Source organism: Bufo gargarizans, chromosome 2 (genome assembly GCF_014858855.1).
Source record: "Bufo gargarizans isolate SCDJY-AF-19 chromosome 2, ASM1485885v1, whole genome shotgun sequence".
NCBI classification, from domain to species: Eukaryota; Metazoa; Chordata; class Amphibia; order Anura; family Bufonidae; genus Bufo; species Bufo gargarizans.
The window spans coordinates 242,174,724-242,198,153 of NC_058081.1; the positions used below are offsets into that span (position 1 = coordinate 242,174,724).

A 23,430-nucleotide genomic window follows, 5' to 3' on the forward strand; every position below is an offset into this window, starting at 1 on the left:
AGAGCTTCCGTTCTACAAGGACTTGTATTATACCCTTGTGTTCACATCACTGGACCATGTACAGCATTTATTATCTTTACAGTTGATATACATGAGCTGACGGCCGGCCTAGGCACTGCTAGGATAGCCTGAAATACCTTTCTGTATGGACAAGACACTGTACACTGCCCACTACTAATACAGACCGGTAGTCTACGGAGCTGACCCTTATTACCAATACCAATCTGCATTTATGATGCAACATCAAAAACTAAAGAAAAATGGCTGAATGAGCTTAGTTTTATATGTATTTTACATTTTTGTTTCAACTAATAAGGGGCAGGTACTCTTCAAAGAGAACCTGTAACTTCTCATGGCATGTCTGTTTCTGGTGCATCTTTTCTTATGACAATGTTGTGTAGTTCCTCTACTATTCCTATCTGTAACAGGGTTTTACCAGTTTGGGGGGGTGTTTCTGGCAGCACTGACTGATTAGTGTCACTGTGCAGGGGCACATCTCCAACTGGTAACACCCATCTAGACCTTTACTGCAGACTGCTAGCAATTCCTTCATGAACTAGTAGGAATAATAACGGAATGGCACAACACAGTCATGACAATAGACACTCCAGAATAGTTTTTACATGGGAAATGCAAGTAGTTGCAGGAGAGGTGACTGGTCCACTTTATAATATTTCTAACATCTAAGCACGTTAGACCATGCGCTTAGATATGTCATATGTACTTGCATTGTAGGAAGGTAGTGACCAACATTTTTTCAGGCAAACAAAAGATTTACCTGGCAAACCTTAAAGGATGTAAAAAAAACATAAAACCAGATAAGAACCAATGACACTTTATTTCAGAGGGAAGAGCGCACTAGTTAAATATCATTTTGAGGTAGAGGAAAGCTTAGATCCAGTAGTATCATTTTCATTGCTTTCCCTGCCCTCATGTCTGTAAACCATCCTAATATATCGGGGGGAGGTGTTTCTAATACCACTCTATATAAGAAAGTTTGCAGGCATACAATGCACCAGCATTATAAGAGGCACATAATAAATCTGGAGCATCCCCTGGAGGGCTGTGTGCCAGGGAATGAAGCTACACCAACGAGGAGCTCGGCTTCTTTTTCTGGCACATATATTGGTAAATGTATGCGGCCTCATAGGTCTGAGAAGCTTTGTGCACCTATCTAATACAGACTACTGGAAGATGAGAAAGATCCCAATTGGGGGATCCGACGCCTGGGACGTTTGAGAAGGCACTTTTATCATAGGGCTGGCCGTTGTGTTCCACATTTTGTGGCCAGTGGCCGTGTTTTGCAGATCTGTAATTTGTGAACCGCAAAAACGGATATGGTCGCCTGAATGAGCCCTTACTGTGTGAATAGGGCCTAAAAGGTACATTTACATGACAGTGATAATAATGGCCATTTTCTGTCCGTCTATTCATTTTGCTTGGCCGTTATTAATGGCCATTAAAAATGTTTGGATTTCATGTTTAACATCCCAACTAGAGATGAGTGAATTTCATGTTATGAAATTCGTTCACGCTTCGTTTGATGGTAGAAGCAAAATTGCGTTGTTAATTCCGTTACCGTGGACTATAATGCAATTTTAGGACTGAATGCATAAGAAAGGACTCCTCTGCATAACGAAAATAGGACAGATCCGTTATGCAGCCCATAGACTTCTAAAGGCATTCCATTATACATTCTGTCATAGAATTGCGTTATGGTCCGTGGTAACGGAATCCATAACGCAATTCTGCTTTTGAAATTCGTTCACGCTTCGTTTGGTGATAAAATATGAAATTCGCTCATCTCTAATCCCAACCCCCTGAAGTGCGCTCATTATATATAATGACCCCCATAATGCCCCCCAGTATAATTAATACCCCAGTATGGTGCTTCCCAGTAGGAATAATGCCCTCCTTCATGGCTCCTATTCTGCTTATGCAGAAAAAAAAAATTTAACTCCACTTGCGGGTCAGTCGCTCCTCACTGCAGACAGCAGGACTTGACACTCTCTGTGTGATCATGTGAGGTCACAGTGGATGAGGTCCTTCCCTTTTTAGACAGTGTACTCGTTTTTAATGGCAGTTAAGACGGGTGCACTCTTGTCTAAATGGCCATTAAAAATGGGTCCACTGATTTCAATGTGGTCCGTCTGGCTACAAAAATGGCCTCACAGACTTTAATTAGTTCTGAAAACGAGTGTGTTACAAAAGAGCTATCACAAGACAAGTACCTGTGAGGGACCAGTTTGTTCACCTGAAAACTGTGTACCAGTAAAACTTGTTCTGTTCATTGAAATGAAAGAGAAATACAGTGCTATTCTGAAGTAGGCGCCCTGGTTAGAGCTGCATTGAGCTCCAGCGGATATATACAGGTACAGTACTGATAATGTCAAGATTACAGCTCCGCTGCAGTAGTATGAGGGTAAAATAGCACAATACAGCTAAACAATGTACATGCTGCATGTGAGCACAGGCAAAAACGTACAGTACATGTCACAGAAGGTTCTGTTCTAGGAAAGGCACAATTCTTTAAAAAAAAAGTTCAGTCAGAAAGCAATATGCACACAGCTAATGTGCTAGACCAGAGCACAAATGGTTGGAAGACCATGGTTAAGAAATCTAATTATTATTTTTTTTATTTATTATTCAAGTAAATCGATGGTTAACTGCATTGATCGATCCTATGTCAGTGTCTAAATACACTTTGGTGTAGGCCATTGGGAAAAAGTATGACCAAAATCTTCTTAGGATAAAATACTGCATCTCAATACAAATAATTTCAGTCGGGTCTTCACTTATCCTTCATTATCACTGTCTGTGTTCAGGAGTCTGGAGTCTCCATGGTTCATGACAAAGAAGTCTTCTGACGTAAGGCCGTACTGCTCGAGGGCTTCTTTTAGTTTTATTGGCGGGTCCAGGTAATGCTACAAGGGAAGATAAACACTTATTACAAATTTGTTTGCATATATCTAACTTGTTCTTTAAAATTATGAAAAAGTAAGAGAGAATGTGAATATGTAATGACCTAAACGCAGAAACCCCGCATAATAATGCCATAGTAATCTGATCTGAATCTGTGGATTTACATGCAGAATTAGGGGGCATTCACGCGACTGTATTTTGATGACCACAAAATGCCTGTGTGTCTTCCACATTCTTTCCACATCCATATGTCAGTTCTGCAAAGGATAAAACATGTACTATTCGTGGCTGAAAATGCGGACACGGGCCCATTGAAGTCACTGGGGGACATTTATCAATAATGGCATCATTTGCGCCAAAAAAATACCAACATTACAAATCAAAAGTGGTGATCTGTTTCACCTCATATATCAAAAGGCACACACCACTTTTAAAGTGTGACTTTCTTTTTAATATAAACTTGATTATCCACCTATTTCTCTCGATTTGTGAGATTTTAACGGCGATGGCACTAAAATGATACTTTTAAAGCATATTTGCGACATTTCCTATGGTAAATTGAGACTTTTGTCTTAGACTAGGGGCGTTTTTAGTTATTGTTTTGTTTTTTTATGTGAATTTCCTGATAAAACCCTGTTTGGCTCATTTATATTAGATAAAAATAAATGCATCCTGTTTAATTACTTACCTATCACTTGCTCCCACAATGAGTTGGTTTTACTTTTCATATATGCAACTTTGACAAAAATTGACATCTTTATGCCATAAATGCGACTTTTTACACAAAACACCACCACATAAGTTGTCTTAATTGTCCGCAACAATTTGAGCCATTTCTGCTGATAAGAGGATGATAAATGAGGCGTAATATGCACCAATTTGTTAGCCCTGCCCTCTTTGACATTTTCAACTCGTTTCTGGGGTGACACATTCTTTATGGTGAAAATTCTGGAGAAAATAGTTGATATATTTGGCGCCAATCAGAACGCCATTCTGTTGGCGCATTTCACACCATAATTTTGGCGCAACATGCTTAGTAAATGTCCCCCAATAAGTCTGCATAAAAAAAGGGATGCAACATGAATGTCATACGTATTTTGCAGACTGCAACATGCAAAGTTGTGTGAATCTACCCTCAATAAAAAAAAGAGAGAATTCTAAAAAGGATTGGCAATGCTCTGCATTTAAAATGTCTGCATCAGGTCTGAAAATAAAAGCTGATTATTTTCACTTGATTTCCAGTGTGAACATTTCCTTACCAAATATATACATCCATTCTACAATGTGCTAACCCAGCTCTCAAGTGCTTGCACAGGGCTGTAATAGTGGCAGGAGGCATCCCCTTTAAGGCTTCATTGTGGATGATGACACTGCAGGCATGATGATACTGGGGATGACAATCACTGCATTGGGGAAATCAACCAGGACTGAGTCATCTAGGAGTCAAGGCTGGTTGTTAGGGACATGAGCTGGGCCCCTGTAGAACATCAGTGCAAAGGATGACAGCATGGCGGGTGGTGACGTCACAACGTGGGTCAACCTATATGTTAAGCTTCTAGACCTAAAGCTGTCAGGAAATATGAAAGCTGCCCCTCTAGAGGCATGGGCTCCATTGGATTGTGAGGCCATGGAGGAAGGCATCATTGGGTTGTCAAGGATAAGGGAAGCTGGATATCTTAAGGGTGGTGATAACACAAGAGGCAACACCAGAGTCCAAATCATGTCACAGGTTAGAGGTTTATCACTGGGGTCCGCTGATGCCAGCCATGCTGCCTTTTGCCTTCTCCTTAAAGTGATGTAGCACAATCTGTAGACTAGGGTTGTCATAATATCCAAATTTTGATTTGATTTCGATACCATAAAAAGTATTGCGAAACTCGATACCACGCGAAAAATATAAAACACCAAAAAAGTTGCGTGCATTCCACATTTTATGGAACATCCGACCTGTAATAGAACAGTCCTATCCTATTTTTTGGGGGGACGAGGTGACCAAAAAATGGCGAATCGCAGCTTTGTTTTTTTTGTTATGGCGTTCACTGCATAGGAGATATTTTAATAGCTTGGACTTTTCGAACGTGGCAAAATGTTTATTTATTTATTGTTTATATATTTTATATGTAAAATTGGGAAATGGGGTGATTTAAACTTAATATTTTGGTGTTTGTTATTTTTTAACTTCTTATTTAATAACCATTTCCACCCCTTAGGGACTAGAACCCGGGATCTTTTAATCCCTTGTCCTATTCACCCTAATAGAGCTCTATTAGTGTGAATAGGACTTCACACTCTCCCTGCAGCCCTGTGCATAGTGCACACAGCAGCAGGGAGCTTACCATGACAGCCAGGGCTTCAGTAGCGTCCTGGCTGCCATGGTTACCGATCAGAGCCCCGCGATTACACTGCTGGGGTTCCGATTGGAAGCTATATATCAATCTGCTCAGCTACTGCTCTATAACATGCTGTCCACCAATCAAAACCGTGTTCAACAGAACAAGCTCCCTTTAAGGCTACATACTGGACAAGAATAGGGTGGCCAACGTCACTTGCTTTTGCGACTTCATAAGTGGCAGTTGACAGAAACATTCTTAAAGGCTAAGGACACCTTTAGGGGGCATTTTTTTTTACTATTGCATCTTTTGCACATTTTGCGCTAAAATAAAAAAATTTCCATTGGTCTTTAAAACTTTTGAGCCCCTTTTTCTGTAGAGAGTTGAAATTCTCTAGTAGCATGCTCTGTTATTACTGTGTTCCGTCAAGCAGCTTAGTTGATGGCTCCTTATCAGTCATCTCATAAACGCTCATTATAGCTCAATGTGGCTTAAAATAAGCTGTTGGTAATTTAGAGATAGGCTTAATAGATGACCGGCACAAAGTAAAGGTACGATTCTCACAGCTAGGCATAAGTTATTGCTTTATGACAAATCTTCTAAATATTTTTTAGCAAAAAACAATTGAAAAAATTATTTTAAGCCCAAAATGAGTAAAATGCAATCATAAAAAAATAATTACTCCGGAAGGTGTACATAGCCTTTAAGTCTACAGCCTAAGGGCATTTTGATTTTCGATGCAATTGTATGGCAATTCAATTTAGAATGACAAATATAGGCTAGGACAAACCTCGTTTGCTAAAGCAAAAGTTCCCCAGTGAATTCCAACAGATTTCTTGGCACGAACATCAGCATGGATTCTTACTGCTTCTTCTGGGTCAATGTGCTGGCTTTTCATAAACCACCTAAAAAAAAAAACATAACTAATTCACAACTGCACTGGAGGCTCCGTTTGGGGCTTTAGTCACAGGTTCGTCAAAAATAGGGGAGAGAAAAGTCCTGCATGTTGCAGTCAGTTCTGCGTCAGTGTACATGAGATATGCCTCACTGTCTATGACAATGAAGTGTCAACATTTTTTTCCAGCAAAGAAGAAATCCAACATGCCATGAACAGACATAGATTATAAAAATAATTAAAAATAAAAATGACAAGTTGTGCTGAATATTTTCCCACAAAACACTACATCAATCTGCTCAGCTCCTCCTGCTCTATACCATGCTGCATGCAGATTAGATGCCATGTTCAATGTGGCAGGTTTGGGGTATGAAATGGGAAAGCTCCTGGCACATACACTAAATATATCCATAGACCCCATTCACTCAGCATGTGCCAAATGCTTGTTGTTTGCCAGGCTGGTATACCTTAAATCAGGCATGTCCAAACTGCGGCCCTCCAGCTGTTCCAAAACTACAACTCCCAGCATGCCTGGATAGTCTACAGCTATTAGAGCATGCTGGGAGTTGTAGTTTTGCAACAGCTGGAGGGCCGCAGTTTGGACATACCTGCCTTAAATGGAAGGCTCTAGGGTGGCTAACAGTAGCATGGAAGGCCATTAAATATTGGTTTACAATCCACTGAATAATGGGAGCAGTGGCATGACTATAGGGAATGCAGAGTTGCCAGTTGCACCTGAGGGGGCCTAAAGACCCCTGCCACATCAAAATTGTAATTGTGCTTTGGTAGCTAGGGGGCCTAATTACATATACAGTGGGATGCGAAAGTTTGGGCAACCTTGTTAATCATCATGATTTTCCTGTATAAATCGTTGGTTGTTACGATAAAAGATGTCAGTTAAATATATCATATAGGAGACACACACAGTGATATTTGAGAAGTGAAATGAAGTTTATTGGATTTACAGAAAGTGTGCTATAATTGTTTAAACAAAATTAGGCAGGTGCATAAATTTGGGCACCACAAAAAAGAAATGAAATCAATATTTAGTAGATCCTCCTTTTGCAGAAATTACAGCCTCTAAACGCTTCCTGTAGGTTCCAATGAGAGTCTGGATTCTGGTTGAAGGTATTTTGGACCATTCCTCTTTACAAAACATCTTTAGTTCATTCAGGTTTGATGGCTTCAGAGCATGGACAGCTCTCTTTAAGTCACACCACAGATTTTCAATTATATTCAGGTCTGGGGACTGAGATGGCCATTCCAGAACGTTGTACTTGTTCCTCTGCATAAATGCCTTAGTGGATTTTGAGCAGTGTTTAGGGTCGTTTTCTTGTTGAAAGGTCCAGCCCTGGTGCAGCTTCAGCTTTGTCACTGATTCCTGGACATTGGTCTCCAGAATCTGCTGATACTGAGTGGAATCCATGCGTCCCTCAACTTTGCCAAGATTCCCAGTCCCTGCACTGGCTACACAGCCCCACTGCATGATGGAACCACCACCATATTTTACTGTAGGTAGCAGGTGTTTTTCTTGGAATGCTGTGTTCTTTTTCCTCCATGCATAACGCCCCTTGTTATGGCCAAATAACTAAATTTTAGTTTCATCAGTCCACAGCACCTTATTCCAAAATGAAGCTGGCTTGTCCAAATGTGCTTTAGCCCACCTCAAGCGGCACTTTTTTGTGCTGTGGGTGGAGAAAAGGCTTCCTCTGCATCACTCTCGCATACAGCATCTCCTTGTGTAAAGTGCACCGAATGGTTGAACGATGCACAGTGACTCCAGCTGCAGCAAGATGATGTTGTAGGTCTTTGGTTCTGGTCTGTGGGTTGACCCCGACTGTTCTCACCATTTGTCGCTTCTGTCTATCCAAAATTTTTCTTGGTCTGCCACTTCGAGCATTAACTTGAATTGAGCCTGTGGTCTTCCATTTCCTCAATATGTTCCTAACGGTGGAAACAGACAGCTGAAATCTCTGAGACAGCTTTCTGTATCCATCCCCTAAACCATGATGGTGAACAATCTTTGTCTTCAGGTCATTTGAGAGTTGTTTTGAGACCCCCATGTTGCTACTCTTCAGAGAAAATTAAAAGAGGAGGGAAACTTACAATTGACCCCCTTAAATACTCTTTCTCATAATTGGATTCACCTGTGTATGTAGGTCAGGGGTCACTGAGCTTACCAAGCCATTTTGAGTTCCAATAATTAGTTCTAAAGGTTTTGGAATCAATAAAATGACAACAGTACCCAAATTTATGCACCTGCCTAATTTTGTTTAAACAATTATAGCACACTTTCTGTAAATCCAATAAACTTCATTTCACTTCTCAAATATCACTGTGTGTGTCTCCTATATGATATATTTAACTGACATTTTTTATCGTAACAACCAACGATTTATACAGGAAAATCATGACGATTAACAAGGTTGCCCAAACTTTCGCATCCCACTGTAAATGCTATGTGTGGACCTCAGCGAGTGAAAAGAGTTATATAAAGATAACACTTAGTCCTAAAGTAAATGACTAAACATCAGGTATTCTCCAGAGAATTTACTGAGCACGAGTATCCACACTTACATTGGATGGGCACACTTTCCAGTCCTCCCTCCCTCTTTAAGCCTGCCAGCATAGGTCATGCCCAAGCTTTAAAGAGGCTCTGTCACCCGGTTGAAGCCTACCCTACCAGGCATATATCCTGGTAGGGCCGATAACGCAGACAAAAAACATTTTATTTGTCCTGTAGTAGGTCCGATATGGCCGAAAAAGCAACTGTAAAAAATTAGCAAATGAGGAATTCAAGCACTGGGAGGCGGGCTTATGCCTTCCGAGCACTGCTTTTGTGACGCCCCCATTCCTTGCAAATGCCGGCCTTCTGCACCTAATCACACCCCTATGTCCATTGATTGACAGCACACACTAGAACCACTGGTCTAGCGCTGATATCCTGCACCTGTGTACTCGCTTCCATGATGGCGAGTGCGCACTAGACATACACACAAGACAGGAAGGAAAAGATCCAGTGCGCTCGCGCCGGCGCAGATGCGAGTGACCAGGCGCGGGATATCAGCGCTAGACCGGCAAGTCTTGAGCTGTCAATCAAAGGACATGGGGGTGTGATTAGGTGCAGAAGGCCGGCATTAGCAAGGAACGGGCGACGTCGCAGAAGCAGTGCTCGGAAGGCATAAGCCCGCCTCTGAGTGCTCGAATTCCTCATTTGCATATTTTTAAAAGTTGCTTTTTTCAGCCATACCGGACCTACTACATGAGAAATAAAGGTATGGTTTTCGTATGTGTCATTAGCCCTACCAGGATATATGCCTGATAGGGTAGGCTTGAACCGGGAGACAGAGACTCTTTAATGAAGCACCATAGGGATATTTATCTTTTACGGTCATTTTCAAGTATGTCTTTGCTTTTTGTGTCTGCGCCACATTTTTGAAATAACAAACCTATATATGTAAAAGTAGACCGGGGGAAGTATGGTGTAGGTTGTGATGTTTTTGCAACATTTGAAATTGTTTGCAAATAATACATGTAGTCTATAACAGGTGAAAACCCATTCACTTGTCATAAACATAGAACACTGTAGAAAGTGGTGTCAAGTGGCGTTAAAGAGGCAAACGGCACAAAATTTACAAAATTACATGCAACAAATATTCACCAAAAAGAGCCATAAATCTAATAGCAAATGCCCCTCCATGAATATTTTGAAACCTGGCTTTAGCATTGAACGCCATACCTTGGTTCATAGGCTCCAATAGGAATTGCTGCTACGTCAAAAGGACCAAATCTTTTTCCAATCTGTTCAAATGCAGCACAATAGCCAGTATCTCCTGCAAAATAAAACCTATTCGAGGGTCCAAGTACAGACCAGCTACCCCAGAGTACTTTGTTGTCATCAAACGGTGTCCTCTTGCACCAGTGTTGACATGGAGTAAAAACAAAGGTCACTTCATCATGCCCAGGGACACAGTTTTGTTCCCACCAGTCCAGTTCAATTACATTTTCGCAGCCACAGCTCTGCATCCAGGTCAAGAGACCCAAGGGAACAAACCATCTCAACTCAGTACCAAAACGGGCATTCAGGCCCAGTACAGTGCCGTAATCCAGGTGATCATAGTGATTGTGGCTTATCACAACGGCATCTATTTTGGGAAGCTGCTCTATAGTGCACGGTGGCCCACGAAACCGTTTGGGACCTGCAAAGCTAAACGGAGAGGCCCGCTCACTGAAGACGGGATCAGTAAGAAATACCAAATCATCCATTTCCACCATGACAGACGCATGGCCCAGCCAAGTGATCCTTATGCCATTTTCTGTTTTGCCAGTAAGCTCAGGGTGCTGTACAAAATAGGGTTCAATAACAGGAAGTTCCCGGTCAAGTTCCTAAAAAGAAAAAAAGATTCACATATTTAAATGTATTCAAAATGATGCAAAACGTCACATCTAAAATACTATGCTAAACCCATATATTTGAAGAATTAAAAGTACAAAATAATTTTAAGGGGTTATGTGGAACACAAGTGGCCGGTATCCACAAGTGTTTTGCGGTCTGCAAAACATGGTCATGTGAATGTACCCTAAAGGAGAAGAGCCCTAAGGCTGGGTTCAGACCTGAGCGTACTGAACGTACGCTCTGTATGCGCGATTGTACGGGCGTTTGCAATAGTGCATACAGAGACAAGCGAACGCTCATTGTCGCGCGTTCCCGCTGAAGTCTATGTATGGGAACGCGCGACAAGACGCCCCAAAGAAGCTCCTGTACTTCTTGGGGCGTCGGTCGTTTTTACAGCGTTTTAGGGAATCATTGGTTCTTGCCTGTTGAGCGTTTTACAGCACGTAGGAAAACGCTCAGGTCTGAACCCAGTGTAATACTACAGGTGTGGTACCATGTCTGGAAGTTCCAAATTTAAAGGGGCTGTCCAGCCATTAATATTGATGACCTATCGTCAGGATAGGTCATGAATATCAGATTGGCGAGGGTGTGACACCCGAAATCCCCGCTGATCAGCTATTTGAAGTGGAGGCTGGACTCCATGCGAGCACCGCTTCCTGTCCATTACCCTGCACTGCATCTCGGAATGGCAGTGTTAGGCCTCATGCACACGACCATATGTATTTTGCGGTCCGCAAAAACGGATCTGCAAAAAATACGGATGACATCCATGTGCATTCCGTATTTTGCGGACCGGAACAGCTGGCCCCTAGCAGATCAGTGCTATCATTCTCCATAATGCGGAGAATAATAGGACATGTTTTGGGCGGAACGGAAATACGGACATGGAATGCACACGGAGTACCTTCTGTTTTTTTTGCATTGAAATGAATGGTTCCGTATACGGTCCGCAAAAAAAACTGAATGAGAATACGTCCGTGTGCATGAGGCCTGACACAAGTACCCGCTCCATTCAAGTGCTTGTAATTGCACTACACCACCACTTCACAGGAGATGAGTCGTAGCGTGAAGACCAAGAAGCAAAGCTTGCATGGAGCACTGCCTCGTCTCACAACTAATTGGCGGGGGTGCCGGGTTTCAGACCCCCACTAACAGATATTGATGACCTATCCTGATGACTGGTCATCAATATTAACGGCTGCACAACCCCTATAATTCCTTACTGCTATGTTAAAGGGGTTATTCCACAAAAAGTATGGCAGCAACATTGAAGTTACTAGCTGTGTCCACTAAACAATGGACAGAGTTGTCTAGTTCCACCGCTGACTTCTGATGCCAGAGGTACAGCAAAACAGCTGATTGTGAGTGGTGCAGGGTGAAGAACCCTCGCCAATCTGTTATTAAAGGCCTGTCCTGAGGATAGCCCATCAATATGAAAATCCTGGACAACACCTTTAAGGAATGAGAGAGGCTGTAACATGATTCACCAAATAGGGAAAGAAAGTACATTCTGAGAAACACCTGCCTTATAACGGCTTTTAAGCACTTTTGGACAGTCCCCCTTCCCTGCCGAACATTAGCACACATGACCCATGCCCATTCTAGAAGCTAGCAAGTGGGAACTGGAATGCAGTAGAGGGAGTTGGAACAGTGTATCAGGGGAGCGGGTAACAATGATTCCCTCCATAGGTCCGCTGGACAATATCTTTAACCTCCTAAAATTGGAAATACCCTCCCAAAAATGTCACTTTTTTATTGTAGATTTGTAATGTGTGTCTGCAGTAAATGTTGTTGGCGCACAATTCAGGGGTCACTATTGAATTTGTAACCCCTTAATGACATCACAAATTTTAGCCTTACAGACCAAAAATATTTTCTCCCATTGTGTTCTAGCAGTCATAACGTTTTATTTTTTTCTTCTAAATTTTTTATTTTGTGGTATGAGTTGTAGGTTTTTTAGGAACCATTTTTGGGGTATATAGTGTATTAAATAAGTTTTATTATTTTATTTTTAGGGGGAAAGATAAAAAAAAGCATTTATTTTTATTTACGGCGTTCACTTTATTATGTGGGTCTGTACACTGATTATAATACCACATCACATCTATGCTTTTTTTACAGTTTTTTCTCTCCCCCTACAGCCTGTCAGCTCTGCAGCTGCTCTCTCATTCTCCTCCAGGCTGAAGGGGAGGGGGCAGCTGCTTTAGCTGTTCATCTCTCTGGTCAGCTAGAGACATTCCAAGCTTTCAGATGATACCAGAATGACAGCAATCTGTTCAGTATATGGGAAGATATCACTGATAGAAATCAGGATGCAGTGAATGAAACTGAAAGTAGGTTTTACCCGTGATTATTTCCGCCTTGATTTCTGACAGTGATTTCTCCTGTTTGGCTGAAACTAATGCTGTCATTTTGGTCTTGTAAACAAGACCAGTTGCATGTTTCTAGCTGCTACCATTCAGGAGATAGCAGCATCTAAAGGCAGCTCCCCCTCCACTTTCTGCCCCAGCTCAGCTCAGGCAGAACAGGTAAGAACTTATCCCACACCCGGAGCTGGACTCAGGCAAAACAGTTAGGTGGTAAAGAGGACCTGTCATCACTCCTGAGCTGTCTGTTTTAGTAAATTATTGTATTCCACATGAAATGACAATTCTGGAGCATTCTTATGACTTTATGTTGTGCTGTTCCTCTATTATTATTTTCTACAATTGTATCCAGTGAACATAATCCTCTATGAGATAAATACATCAGCAGCACAAATATCTTTCCTGAAAGTCAGCTGCAATGTATCAGTGTAGTGTAAAATGTGTCAGTCTGGAGTCCAGGCTGTTCAGTAACAGAGCATTGGATACAATCCTAACAAAGTATTAGGAGAGTAAGGAATGGTGGTCAGTGATTCATCTGTGGTCAACATATAGGGCAACAGTGGCCAATGGTTGGACAAGTTTATGGAGGTAATACCTTCAAATTTGTGCACCCATTGGCCACTGCAGGCGGACATAGGAAATACCTCTTTTGAACTTGGCACACTGCTGTTGTCTTTCTCAGTTACAGCCCATTTAACAGTACTTCTAAGAGTAGGGCTCTTCCATGTGGGCCAAGGGTTGATGAATCTACCATTTTTACTCTTGACCGACTTGGTAACATCTTCTTCTAATCTGACATCCAGCTTGAAGCTCTTTCTTGAAGAATGAGAGGAGTCACTACTTCTGGAGCTGCGGGTTGAGTTCTGACGTTTCCGTACTGTCTCTTTTGGGTACTGGTTGGTAGAGGTTAAACCTTCATCGTCGTTGTGATCTCCTTCTAACAGCTTCTGTAATCTAAAATGATACAGAGTAGTAAGTTTGTTTAGCTGCCACCAGGGTGGATAAAAATCAATGATTTAAAAAAAAATATATATAATATCAGTTTTTTTTTTAATTTAAAATGGGATTTTTTTTATATAAAAAGCTTTTTGAGGAAAATATATTACCATCCAAAGGCTATTCCATCATGAAATAAAAATTACTTTTTTTAATTTTGTAGAATAAGGCTGTATGTTTCATTTTTTGGGTAAACAAATTCCATTAATCCATTCACAATGCCATGCTCTTCCAGAGGTTTTTGTAAGATTACTGGGTAGTTTCTCTGCCTACAAGATATTATCACAGATGCTTGGTTTACTTTTGCAGTTCTCAAAACTGAATTTGACTCAGCAGAGATCACATGCCTCTTCTTCACAGCAAAAATGTTATAACATGAACAGAGTTGAGAAAAAGACCTTAATCCTAACTTCTACAAACCTATGAATACAGAATCAACCTAATCAAACTAATATGAAATGTTGTTATTCTACAAATCTTCATCTACTTGCATATTATAAGTTATACCAGCAAGAATTTGTCTTCATGTAGAAAACTACGATTTAAATCAAGCCTTACTGACTAGTAATTTAAATCAGTTTGATTTAAATCAAATCCACCCTGGCTGCCACTAAAAGCATGACTGTTCTTTCTAATGCATATCAATCATCTTAAAGGGAACCTGTCACCGGGATTTTGTGTTTAGAGCTAAGGACATGGGTTGCTAGATGGCCGCTAGCACATCCGCAATACCCAGTCCCCATAGCTCTGTGTGCTTTTATTGTATCAAAAAAACGATTTGATACATATGCAAATTAACCTGAGAGGAGTCCTGTCCCTGAGATGAGTCACATACAGGACTCATCTCAGGTTCATTTGCATATGTATTAAATCTGTTTTTTTACACAATAAAAGCACACAGAGCTATGGGGACTGGGTATTGCGGATGTCCTAGCGGCCATCTAGCAACCCATGTTCTCAGCTCTATACCCAAAATCCCGGTGACAGGTTCCCTTTAAATGTTTAGCATATCCTTTTTAAGAATCTTTACATGTAGCACCTTAACTTTTTTTCATAGAATGGGTATAGTCCCTGTTACCAGGGACTATGACGCTCTTAACATGGCCAATCTGGAGGTTGTGTTGACATATTTTATTTAGTGGGAAGACACATTGGGTTCCCAACAAGACGTTGTGCATTGTCAGGTCTTGCCTACTACTAGTAGACATGACATAGCTTTGCACAAAACCTCCATCCCTATTAACATCAGTAACCGATGTCCTCCATGCTTTCTATTCATTCCATGGCAGATTGTGGACACATACGGTAGTAGGAGAACTGGAATGAGTATACAGATGTGAACTGCCATGTATAGTATTCATGCATTACAATGGCTTGAGGTGACACACTAGGACATGTAGAATAGATGAATAGTGAATGCTGCTTCAAAGAATTAGCAACAAGATTTCCTTTCCAGATAAGTGGGTATGCTTGAGCAAGATCAGGATTTGCAACCCAATTATTACCGTTATCAGGCATTTTTAAAATCAGTTTTCTACCTCTTCAGGCTCAACCTCTAATTGCCAGTTTCTCTAATGTTCACTTAGACTCAGAAGCACTGCACTTTGTCTACCAGCCCACAATACTGTGTCTGCACCTAATGAATGAGTACTGGGTCCTGAATGAGAAGCCTTGTCACCCTTCCCCCACAGAATCACCCGATTTACTAATGTATAATGTAAAAAAATCTTTCCAAAAAGTGGTGCAATTTGGTGCATCTAGGGCAGGCATCCTCAAACTGCGGCCCTCCAGCTGTTGTAAAACTACAACTCCCAGAATGCCCTGCTGTAGACTGATACCTGAAGGCTGTTCGGGCATGCAGGGAATTGTACTTTTGCAACAGCTGAAGGGCCGCAGTTTGAGGATGCCTGACCTAGGGTCTCTATGTTTGTTTTTTTTCTGGTCATGTCTGAAAAGAGGTGGGGCTTAGCAGAAAATGGGTGGAGATTGATTGGAATGGGGGGGTGCCTAAGATACACCATACTGCATGAAAATTCTGTTGCAATTCTGTTGTAAAACTCTGTCTCAAAGTAAGAAAACCAATAGACTTGAAAAGGGTCTATCCCTGAAGCAGATTTATCGTTCAGCCTGAACCTCTGTGATAACTCTAGCCTGTCTAAGCGTACGCCATCTACAGGCTTAGTAAATCTGGGCCAGTATCTCTCCCCTGTGTAGAGTGATCCCTCTGTGACAAACTCTAGTGCTTTTAAAAGGGACTCTGTCACCAGTTTCTAACCCCCCCTTTTAAAACTATTGTTCTCTCCATGGTGCCCTTGTCATTACAAAGCTGTTGTTATAAGATAAATCCGCCGTCTAGTTTTGATAAAAATCGCTTTTATCTAACCTGTCAATCTTCTGGATAAGGTGCCCAGGGCGTTTCTGAAGGTCTGAATCTGCCGCTCTCCGCCGCCGCCGTTGGTGCCCAGCTCCTCCCCTGACCCTTTCAGCGTTGCCTGATGCGCCCGTGCGGACTTTTAGATTCTGCCTCGCTGAGCGAAGCGCGCGTTCGCGCATTCGCGCATGTTCGCGCGTGCATGCGCACTTCGCTCAACGAGGCAGAATCTAAAAGTCCGGGCCTGTGCGCACGCGCGGGATCTTTGAAAAGGAGGAGGGGGCACTGAGGAGAGCCGGAGGCGGATTTCATTACATCCAGGTGGCGCTGAAAGGATCATGGGAGGAGCTGGGCACCAACGGCGGCGGCGGAGAGCGGCAGATTCAGACCTTCAGAAACGCCCTGGGCACCTTATCCAGAAGATTGACAGGTTAGATAAAAGCGATTTTTTTATCAAAACTAGACTGCGGATTTATCTTATAACAACAGCTTTGTAATTACAAGGGCACCATGGAGAGAACAATAGTTTTAAAAGGGGGGGTTAGAAACTGGTGACAGAGTCCCTTTAAGTGAGTTCAGAATGACAGTTACAGAGCAGCCAAGCACACAGGGATTTTGAGGTCGCTAATAACAGAAAGGTTTCATTTTAACAAGCTATATCACAAAGTTTATTATCCTTGTGTGTACTATATACACCTTCAGAGGTAATTTTTTTAATGATTGCATGTTACTCATTTTTAGCAAATTATTTTTTCAATTGGCCTTTATTAAAAATATTGAGCCATTATGTCAAAAAGGGTTAACAGTTTTTCTAGCTGTGTTACTGGTACTTTCACTTTGTGATGTCATCTAATAAGCCTCATCTCTAACTATTGAGAGGTCATAAACACATTAGAAGGATAAGAACTGAGCTATAATGAGTGTTTAGGAGGTCAGAGAGCAGAGATAAGGAGACCATCAGCAACTGGTCTGACTGAAAAGACAGAAAATCCAAAGGGTGCTACTAGAGCATCCCAACTCTCTACAGAATAAAGGGCTCCTTAATTTTTATAAAGACGAATTTTAAAAACTGACCCCAAAGGTGTACATAGCCTTCAAGGAGAAAAAACCCCGAAATGGAAGACAAATTTCCCCTTTTTCTGTCAGTTATATGCTGGTAACATTCTAGTGCACCTGTAGCCTGTGTCACATGGCCTGTTATAGGCAGAGCTTACAGCCTTACCCTTCTCCCACTGCATGAGTGATCTCACTATGGAGGTATGTGGGAGCTTGGCTGCGAGTTGGATCTTAGCACCTTTCAGACCGTGTTCACACACCATAGGTAGTCTAGTGGTAGGAACCATGCCACACTGAGATACCTTGACGGTGGTGCAAAAGGGCTCTGTTGTGTTCCTGACTGGAATACATTGGCTAAAGTCTCCGTTTTTAACATCAGCCTGAGGATTAGCCAGTATTGTCAGTTGCATATCATTGTGGTGCACCTTTTGCAGTGATTTATGTATTTGTATATATTCATCCACACATTATTCCATCTTGCGTAGGATGCCTTTGTGGTACATGTGGTCCGCTGCCGACATCCTCCATTGTATGCATTTTGCTGGGGATTGCTGCTAGCAACGGATCCCATGCGGAGGAATTGCTCCCCCGGTTATAAACAGTGTTTGGCTTTTTTGAGCATTTCCTCCCATTTAGGCCACTTTATTTTAGTGATTTTGGTTATATCCATGGTATTCAGGTTTCCACATGAAATACAACATTTTTAGAACAGGCTTAGTTGACCATAGCAACCAATCAGATTCCACCTTTCATTTTTGACAGCTCCTTTGTAAAATGAAAGGTGGAATCAGATTTTTGCTATCGGCATCTAAGGCTACTTTCACACCTGCATTCGGTGCAGATCCGTCTTGTATCTGCACAGACGGATCCGCACCAATAATGCAAACGCTTGTTTCTGTTCAGAACGGATCTGTTTGCATTATTCATAAAAAATAAAAAAAAGTCTAAGTCACTTGACTTACATCGAAAGTCAATGGGGGACGGATCCGTTTTCAATTGCACCATATTGTGTGAGTGAAAACAGATCCGTCCCCATCGACTGACATTGTAAGTCAGGACGGATCCGTTTGGCTCCGCATCGCCAGGCGGACACCAAAACGCTGCCAGCAGCGTTTTGGTTTCTGCCTCAAAAGCGGAACAGAGACCAAACGCAGCCATACTGATGCATTCTGAACGGATCCTTATCTATTCAGAATGCAATGGTCCTGAACTGATCTGTTTTGGGGCCTCTTGTGAGATCCCCGAAACGGTGAACGTAGCCTAAGCCAATTCTACTTTACACCAGTTTGATAAATTACCCCACCTATAAAAGGAAAAATGACATTTCCGAGTTTTAGTGTAGTCTTTATCTTCACAACTAGGACATTCCAAGTAAACATTCAAGAATCCCTGCAGTGATCAGAATGGACAATCTGTCTCCAAATCAAGACATTCAAAACCATTGTATAAAGATATGCAGATAAATAACCTGATACCTACTGTAAAGCACAGAATACCCAATATAAAACAACTCTTTGCTACCCAACCTAGGGTACATTCTCCCTGGTATTTATGATGTAACTAATGTGAGTTTGGATAGCTCATCAAAATGAAAACTTACCTACATGAATGTGAAGTATTCCAGTATTTTAATATTCATGGTCTATCCTCAGGACGGGCCATCAATATCGGATTGTCCCCCCCCCCCCACCAATCTGCTGCATCAGAGAATCTCCGGCACAGAAACTACACAGCTCTGTCTACTGTATAATGAATGGAGCTGGTAACCGCAGTGCTGATCACACTAAAGTAGATGGAAGCAGCGCTGCAGTTACAGGCTCCCTTCACTGTACAATGTACAATAGTCGTGTAAATCCTGCGCTGGCGCTGCTCTGGAACAGGTGATCTATGGGGGATGCCGGGTTTCGAATCCCTGACTATCAGATAATGATGGCTTATTCTGAGGATTGGCCATCAATATTAAAATCCCGGACAACCCCTTGAAGCAAAGTAGGTGCTTAAATGAGTTGTCAAATAAGCTTATTTAGTGTATAATGAAGTTATATGACTTTCTAATATAATTGTAATTTTGCTATGAAATTGCTCATTAGTAAGGATGTAAAATAGTTATTTGTGGAGTAACCCGAGACCTACAGCAACCATGAGGCAGCCGTACAGAGATGGCTGCAGCCCAGACAACCTCCTTCAAACTAGGGCTGAAACGATTGCTCGATTGAATCGAGTAATTCATCACAAATAAGGTCTCTTTCACACGGGCCTCCCGGATTTGCTCCAGATGCCTCGCGTGTGCATTGTGGGAAAACCGCGCGAGTAGGCACGCAATTGCTGTCAGTTTTGACTGCAATTGCGTTCCGATGTTCAGTTTTTTCCGTGCAAGGTCAAAATGCGTTTTGCACGCGTGTGGAAAAAAAATTGAAAGTGGTACCCAGACCCAAACTTCTTCACTGAAGTTCGGGTTTGGGTTAGGTGTTCTATTCATTTTATTATTGTCCCTTATAACATTGCTATTATTTTCCTTTATAACTTTCTTAAGGCTAGTTTCACACTTGCGGCAGGACGGATCCGACAGGCTGTTCACCATGTCGGATCCATCCTGCGGCTATTTCGCCGTGCCCGCGGACCGCCGCTCCGTCCCCATTGACTATAATGGGGACAGGGGCAGAGCTCCGGCGCAGCACGGAGAAAGCCGCCGGACTAAAAAGCCTGACATGCAGTAATTTTAGTCCGGTGGTCTTTCTCCGTGCACCGCCGTACTGCGCCGGAGCTCCGCCCCCGTCCCCATTATAGTCAATGGGGACGGAGCGGCGGTCCGGCGAAATAGCCTCAGGACGGATCCGACATGGTGAACAGCCTGTCGGATCCGTCCTGCCGCAAGTGTAAAAATAAAAATAAGTTTTTGATTAAGTTTTATGATTAAGTTTTATAAAGAAAAACGTTCTTTGAAATTAGTTTTTTATTATTAGAGTACTCGATTAATCGTTGGATTAATCGATAGAATACTCGATTACAAAAATAGTCGATAGCTGCAGCCCTACTTCAAATGGACAATCCATTTTTGTAAGGAGGAATAAGCTGATTACTGAGGGTATTGCTGCTGTCACCTGTGGCAGCAGTGATCTGTTGTCATGTGCTGAGGGGTTAATGATGCATTAGGTGAAATCAGTAGTCAGGCCATGTTATACTAACAGTAGGTGAGCAGAGTTCTCCAGAAAGGGACTCTTTTTGTAACTGCTGTTCACAGATAAAGGCACATTCACACACAGCAGATTTTGTTGCAGAATTTTCCATGACTGAAAATCAGTTCTATTCACCTAAATGAAGCTTGCAGATCCATGTGCTTTACACCTAATTCAAATGAATGGAACTGATTTTCATTTGCTGAAAATTCTGAAACAAGATCTATGTTCCCCTGAATGTAGTAGGTTAGCCTCATGCACGCAACCAAATTTTGTGGTCCCCAAACCACAGTACATTTGTACAGCAGAGGTAAAATGTCCTGTATGTAGGGTACATTTGTACAGCAGAGGTAAAATGTCCTGTATGTAGGGTACATTTGTACAGCAGAGGTAAAATGTCCTGTATGTAGGGTACATTTGTACAGCAGAGGTAAAATGTCCTGTATGTAGGGTACATTTGTACAGCAGAGGTAAAATGTCCTGTATGTAGGGTACATTTGTACAGCAGAGGTAAAATGTCCTGTATGTAGGGTACATTTGTACAGCAGAGGTAAAATGTCCTGTATGTAGGGTACATTTGTACAGCAGAGGTAAAATGTCCTGTATGTAGGGTACATTTGTACAGCAGAGGTAAAATGTCCTGTATGTAGGGTACATTTGTACAGCAGAGGTAAAATGTCCTGTATGTAGGGTACATTTGTACAGCAGAGGTAAAATGTCCTGTATGTAGGGTACATTTGTACAGCAGAGGTAAAATGTCCTGTATGTAGGGTACATTTGTACAGCAGAGGTAAAATGTCCTGTATGTAGGGTACATTTGTACAGCAGAGGTAAAATGTCCTGTATGTAGGGTACATTTGTACAGCAGAGGTAAAATGTCCTGTATGTAGGGTACATTTGTACAGCTGAGGCAAGTCCTGTTCACACATGCATTTTAGCTCACAAAGCATTGGCAAAAAATGTTATTTTGGATTATTGCAAGTCGTGCTTGTTTTTATACCTCGTGGTTTTGTTTTATTTAGATCCCGTTCACATTTCAATTTTTCACTGACATGTACTGTTCACATTTTCTGAGGACAGCGCACATACCCATTGATTTGAATTTGTCTGTTCAGTATTTTTTTAACCCTTAGGGTACTTTTTACACTTGCGGCAGGACGGATCCGGCAGGCTGTTCACCCTGTCGGATCCGTCCTTCCGCTGTTTCGCCATGCCGCAGCTCCGTCCCAATTGACTATAATGGGGATGGGGGCGGCGCTCTGGCGCAGTACGGCAGTGCACGGCGAAAGGCCGCTGGACTAAAAGTCCTGCATGTCCGACTTTTTAGTCCGGCGGCCTCCTACCGCGAACTGCCGTACTGCGCCGGAGCGCCGCACCGTCCCCATTATAGTCAATGGGGACGGAGCGGCGGTCCGGGCGAAACAGCAGAAGGACGGATCCGACAGGGTGAACAGCCTGCCGGATCCGTCCTGCCGCAAGTGTGAAAGTACCCTAAGAATACCGGCGTTTTATTCGTTTTTATTTTTCTTCCCTATTTTCCTTGAGCCATACCTTTTTTATTTCCAGTCACATAGCTGTAGGAGATCTTATTTTTTGGTGGGACAGGTTGTACTTTCTACTGCCATCATTAATTATGGCATAAAATGTAGTGTGAAGCGGTAAAAAAATATTCCAAATGTAGTGGAATTGGAAAAAAAAAAAAACACAATTCACAGTTTTTACAGGTTTTGTTCACACAGAGTTTTGTTTATGGCAGTACGATTACAACGATACACCACATGTATATGTTCTTTATGTCTAAATAGCGTAAAAAAAAAAAATATATAAAAACTTTTTTTTTCCTTTTCACATCACCATATTGTGATCCCCATAACTTTTTTAGGGTACTTTCACACTAGCGTTTTTCTTTTCCGGCATAGAGTTTCGTCACAGGGGCTCTATACCGGAAAAGAACTGATCAGGCATATCCCCATGCATTCGGAATGGAGAGTTATCCGTTCAGGATGCATCAGGATGTCATCAGTTTAGTCATTTTTACTGATCAGGCAAAAGAGAAAACCGTAGCATGCCACGGTTTTATCTCCAGTGAAAAAAACTGAAAACTTGCCTGAATGCCGAATCCGGCCTTTTTCCCAATAGGAATGTATTAGTGCCGGATCCGGCATTCAAAATACCAGATCCGTCCTTCCGGTCTGTGCATGCGCATCCGGATGCGTCTCACAAATGCTTTCAGTCACATCCAGACAACATAACTGCTTGCCGGATCACACTGTAATCACGCAAGTGTGAAAGTAGCCTTATACTTACGTCTACTGAGCTGTTTAGGGGCTATTTTTTTGCGGAAAAATCTGTAGTTTTTATTGATACCATTTTGGAGTGTGCGTGACTTTTTGACCACATTTTATAAAAGAGAAGCAATGGGGTAAGAGAAGCAATGAAAAATGGCAAATCAGCCACTTTGACCCTTTTTCCGTTACGCCATTCGCCGTATTGGAATTTATTTTCTATTTTAGTAGCATGGGCGTTTTCGGTCACGATGATACCCATGATATTTATATTTATTGTTATTTAGGTATTTATTTTTTAATATACGGAAAAGGGGGTGATTTAAACTTTTATTTATTTTTTACTTAAAAAAAAAAATTGTCAGGATTTTGCGGCTCATATATGAGCCTATAAATTATGTTTTCATTTTGGTCTATCAGAGATTTTTTAAATGCAATTTAAACTAAATTTTGCTCATTTCTTATCCTGGCTTGCCATCTGGTGGCCAAAATAAGAATTGCAGCATAAACACTTTCAGCCTCATCAGCGAGGCTGAAAGTGTTCAGCGCAAGTACCGATGACCCAATTGGCCACACTGGGCATCAGTAGGAAGCCTGGAAGCGCCTGGGTTTTTGTGCATTTACTGTAGATGCCATG

The 23,430-nt window shown here is 41.9% G+C and overlaps 1 protein-coding gene across 1 annotated transcript in view; it reads right to left on the bottom strand.

The window, feature by feature from the left end:
- Positions 1–2,618: 2,618 nt before the first annotated feature.
- Positions 2,619–23,430, bottom strand: part of NAPEPLD (N-acyl phosphatidylethanolamine phospholipase D) — a 35,549-nt gene continuing 14,737 nt past the window's right edge. The window contains exons 2-5 of the mRNA XM_044280159.1: positions 13,554–13,863; positions 9,887–10,533; positions 6,043–6,157; positions 2,619–2,924 (exon numbers count right to left, since the gene is read on the bottom strand). Coding sequence (XP_044136094.1) covers positions 2,796–2,924; positions 6,043–6,157; positions 9,887–10,533; positions 13,554–13,863 — 1,201 coding nt within the window. The 3' untranslated portion in view covers positions 2,619–2,795. The remainder of the gene's footprint in view (positions 2,925–6,042; positions 6,158–9,886; positions 10,534–13,553; positions 13,864–23,430) is intronic.